Raw genomic sequence first — 4,736 nt, 5'->3', positions numbered from 1 at the left:
GAAAGTTGTTACCGCCAGCTATGAGGAGGCCACCTGGCCGTCCAAGAAAGCTAAGGATTATGTCACAGGGAGAGGATAAGGTAAAACCATAAGTACTTTTGATAGACTATACTAGTACTTGTGTATAGTATAGCAAACTGATACCGAAAATCATGATGTTTTGTTAGCGTTCTGGAAATCGTCAAGGGCGTCGCTGCAGACGTTGTAGGAGGGAAGGCCACAACAAGGCCTCCTGTCGCACCGCCATCTAAAGAAGCAGCATAGTACTGGGCAAATGAAGGTGGTCAAGGAAGTATGTTTTTGTGACCGGGCCTAAATAATGTAAGCAGTCATCTGAAAAGGATGGCGTGCATGGTTTGCAGTCAACTTTTATGGTGAACATGTGTTGAATATGTTCGTATATAACAACAGTTGTTGTATACGCTCTTATTTACGACTATACCATGTAGTTAGGCTGGCAGCAGTAGTAAATAGTATGGAACTGCTGGTGTTGATATGGTTGCCCTTATGTAAACCTTCATCTTTTGTTGTGATATAAATTGGAAAAACAGAAACATAGGTTACGAGTCCAAACGTACAAACTTAGAAGCGAGGAAGAAATAGTTTGTTGCTAAGATGGGAACAGAAATGGATCAACGGTAGGAACAAATACAGAACATAACATCCAAATAATTTATGGTGCAAGAAGCTGAGGATTAAAGGTGGCGAACGCTTCAACAGCATACCTCTCACCCGCAGTACGGATACAACCTTCAGTAATGTGTTCGCAGAGGTGAAGCTTCTTTGTTGCATGAAGCTCGAGCAAGATGGAGTCTCGTTGGTGAAATACAATATAAATGGACAACATAAGCGGGCGGTTGAGTAGCTAGGCAAGACTTAGAGTGTAGGCAAGACATTATATTTTATTAAACGGTGCTTGTATAGTTTCGTAACCAACTATATTGCATCATAAGAATCTATAAATCGAGAATCACGTTGTTGAACTACCATTCGAAACAAAGTCACATAGTTTGGAAAAACAGAAACATAGGTTACGAGTCCAAACGTACAAACTTAGAAGCGAGGAAGAAATAGTTTGTTGCTAAGATGGGAACAGAAATGGATCAACGGTAGGAACAAATACAGAACATAACATCCAAATAATTTATGGTGCAAGAAGCTGAGGATTAAAGGTGGCGAACGCTTCAACAGCATACCTCTCACCCGCAGTACGGATACAACCTTCAGTAATGTGTTCGCAGAGGTGAAGCTTCTTTGTTGCATGAAGCTCGAGCAAGATGACTGACGCAACACATGATAAGCCTAGGTAAAGGAGGAAGTCTGTTAGCATTCAATAAATTTGGCCTGTAAAAAGTGACTAATGCAAGGGACGATGGTTAAGCGCAAGCATGTACTATACTACTCAGATGGTCAAGAAAAATAGTATGGAATAAAATCTGTACCATATCAGATTATGGACTTCAACATAAAATGAAACATTCTATGAAAATACTAGCGGAAGGTAGTAGGACCTAACCTGTAATTTCACATAGGAGATTGATGTCCAAACGCTCAACTGGCATACATTCTGTTAGTACTCCGGGCCTTGGATGTGGTCCACCATAGTGTTTCACCAGTTCCGGAAATATTACTGAGATTGGGTGTAATGCGTTCTCAACATTGGTCTCAGAGACACAAGCAGTGTTGCAGTCAAGGACATGTATGCACCACTGCTTTAAATCAATGGAAACACCAACCCAATGCTGGCCATCAATTTGGAAAGGGCAATATAGAACATCGATGTCAACACACCACCTACGAATGCTCGGAAGGGAGACACCACTGACGGTTGTGAAATTGAAAGCTGAACTGCAACCTGGATTCTGGGCCTGTCTGAACTCCCGAATAAGTGACCGTAAGAACACAGAGGGCAAGAATTCAAACCGGTGGCTGCCCTCTACCAAGTTGCGGTGGCGGATGAAGCTGACAACCATGTCAGCAGCCTGTTATAAATAGGTATGTCAGTCTGGGAACATATAACCAAAGATAGAGATACGTTCAGGCGGGGGAACAAACCTCAAAGTGAAGGGGGCGAGTTCCATGAAAAACATCCTTGAACACCACATTTGATATTGTGGCACCTTCCCCACCGTTGCAGTCACTATAAGAGAAATAATTCCTGATGAATATGGGCTATTGATAATCTCGTATATTGAACATGATGTGAGACTTACAATTGTGTTGCAGTTACATTCTGAAACGCCGCAACACGAAAAGCTACAAACAAACTTACGCCAGTCTCTTCCAGGTGCGTGAGTATCTGATTGGATGCTTCGCCAGCATGCTCAGACGGAACATCCACAGTTGTAGAGGACAGTATATGTCCTGTAGTGCTCACCTTCATCTTACGACGCAGTTGCGCTAACGAAATGTCCTCATCGTCACTTGCACTCTATTCCAAAAAATGTATGTTATACCCCGTTTAGTATACTATACCACGCCCATCATATAGTATAGGACCGGTTTAATTAAAATTTACTGTCTGACTATTCAACACCAACCCTACCTGGTCTCCAAACTGAATGTCCTTGCTCGTTGATTGAAAGCTCTTTGAAAGAGCAGTCAATGGTGGTGCTTGCGGGGGTGCGGGGACATCACCGTCTCCAGTTCCTCCAACAGTACTATGTAAGGCGGGTTGAACGGAACATGTAGCAACAAACGGCAAAGGTGGGGAAGACGGCCCAACATTATGTTGATCCTGGTTAGACAAGTGCAAATAGGCGTAAACAAATGAAGTATTTAGCTTTATTTGATGCATTATAAAGATAGTAAAGTAATTTCAATGTGCCATATTGAATAGAACACCGAACTAACCATAATCATGTGATTGCGTCCTGGTTGTGTCCCACTGGCCAAACCTCCATCGACATGTTCTCCAAAGGTTGAACGGAGAGGGGGTGGTGACGTTTCTGGAATGGCCTCCATTCGGCTTGGAGGACACCGTTGTCCGTCTTCTTCCGGTTCTGTGGAGAAATGTGGAGACCAGGATCTGTCATCCTTCGTGTACCGCAGTAACATGTCTTTCAGTTGTTTAATTTCTTCAGACAATGAATTCTTCACGCCAGATAAAACTGTGTCGAAATGGGATTTCAAACTCCCAACCACTTGCAGCACACGTGCCTCAACATCTTCTGATGGGGCACCAGTAGAACCAGAGTGACCAACATGCGACTCAGGGACGGCTGTGTGGTATGGGGAGAAACTGTCTGGTTGAAAGTTGCTTCCACGCGCGTTTTCATCAACTAAACCAACGTCGTCTCCTACTTCCTGCAATCTCTTTGCGTCTACTGCCTTCACACCCCCTGACCAACTGTTGTGCTCAAAAGGAAATTTGTTGTTGATGAGTGCAACCATGTGGGTTACCGTGACATCAGTAACTTCATCTCTAAACCCATCTATACTATGATTAGGACATAGAATAGACGTCACAGTTGCCTGCAGCATAACGAATACAAGATAAGTTTTAAACCGTAAAAATACAACTATTGAAGTTTTCAATTATTACTATACCTGGCCTTCAACTTCCAAGTTCCTACTCGTCACAACATTTATTTTCAAACTCCGAGAACACACTTCTTCAACGATGTCTTCAATCTGGACATCTTCCTCAAGCAATACCCTATCAGCAGGGGATTCACAGATAATCTGTGGGCAGCAGCAAACTGTTACCAACACAATGGCATGTGCAAACCCTTGTATTGCTATTGTGTCGCTTGCATACTGCGCAGGTGACCGTCCCTTAACACTTCGGATCGTTAAAATAAAGGATTCTCGACCCCATGGATATTTTAGAAACCCATCCAGATCGGCCAACATCTCAACCACCTCTGCACTAATGTTTGTTGACCCACTGGTAGGGCATAAAATCCCTTCAACCAACAGCAAAAGTGCTAACCTCAATCTAGTTTCGTCGTCTTTGTATTTCTCCCGCATTGCCAGCCGTTTTATGATATCAGATGGAGTTATCTTATCATCACTGTCGAACAAAGATTTCCACACCGGTCCATCACAAGGGACAAGTTTCCCCTTTCCTTTGCCCTTCTTTTTAGGGTGGGCCACACGGCCTGTTGTAAGTGAGTTGGGCGGTGGGCAGTTACAGTTAAGGCCAGTAACTAACGCAAACTCCCCTATTCCATATCGAATTGGCTTCCCCGCAAGTAGCCACCACAGCTCATACTCTTTAGCCGTTACCAACTGACGGGACAATATTTGGTGACCAAACATGACAGAAAATGTATGATGGCCCATCTGTAGAAGTTGCCGAAATTGGGTCTCCACCAGCATCTCATTCTGCGCGTATGTGAGGCTGTCTTTGATAACTTGGATCCATCTTAGGTTGAAGTAGTTGTTGATACGCTTCCGACCCGTTGGTTCGAACCCCGTCTCAAATAGTCTCTCCGGTAAGCCTATCTCTTCCATCCTACATAGAAAAGCAACATGTTACGTTGGTTAGTCGTGGTTCCCTTTACCATTTACCTGGGAACTTTACTAAAGAAAGACTATATCCTACTCGGAAACTATACTACACAACTACTATATCATAGTCACAACCCCAAACATACGGATACCGTATTTTACCAGACCAATTTACTAACAATTACAAACAGCAAACAATCGGTCACATAACAACTCCATAACAATTTCCTTACTATAACACATAGTATAGAGTAAATTAGTTACTACACCATACGCTTACA

The 4,736-nt window shown here is 43.1% G+C and overlaps 1 protein-coding gene across 1 annotated transcript; it reads right to left on the bottom strand.

Annotated features, from left to right (window-relative positions):
• Positions 1–557: 557 nt before the first annotated feature.
• LOC106308365 lies at positions 558–3,972 on the bottom strand. The gene is made up of 7 exons (XM_013745524.1): positions 3,550–3,972; positions 2,854–3,474; positions 2,546–2,737; positions 2,214–2,431; positions 2,056–2,140; positions 1,517–1,982; positions 558–1,302 (listed from the first exon to the last, which is right to left on the bottom strand). Exons 1-7 carry the CDS (start codon positions 3,970–3,972, stop codon positions 1,145–1,147), a joined length of 2,163 nt encoding a protein of 720 aa, XP_013600978.1. The 3' UTR covers positions 558–1,144.
• Between the last annotated feature and the right edge of the window lie 764 nt (positions 3,973–4,736).

Source organism: Brassica oleracea, chromosome C8, assembly GCF_000695525.1.
Source record: "Brassica oleracea var. oleracea cultivar TO1000 chromosome C8, BOL, whole genome shotgun sequence".
NCBI lineage: Eukaryota > Viridiplantae > Streptophyta > Magnoliopsida > Brassicales > Brassicaceae > Brassica > Brassica oleracea.
Note: the sequence above shows the minus strand (reverse complement) of the source record. Positions and strands in the feature narration are given on the sequence as shown.

Excerpts from the sequence above, each read along its gene's own strand:
- LOC106308365 (XM_013745524.1), bottom strand. The coding sequence starts at position 3,972 with ATGCGGGAGAAATACAAAGACGACGAAACTAGATTGAGGTTAGCACTT. Across the intron at positions 3,475-3,549 it reads ACTTGGAAGTTGAAGGCCAG|GCAACTGTGACGTCTATTCT; the intron begins GTATAGTAATAA and ends GTTATGCTGCAG. Across the intron at positions 1,303-1,516 it reads TCTCCTATGTGAAATTACAG|GCTTATCATGTGTTGCGTCA; the intron begins GTTAGGTCCTAC and ends TCCTTTACCTAG.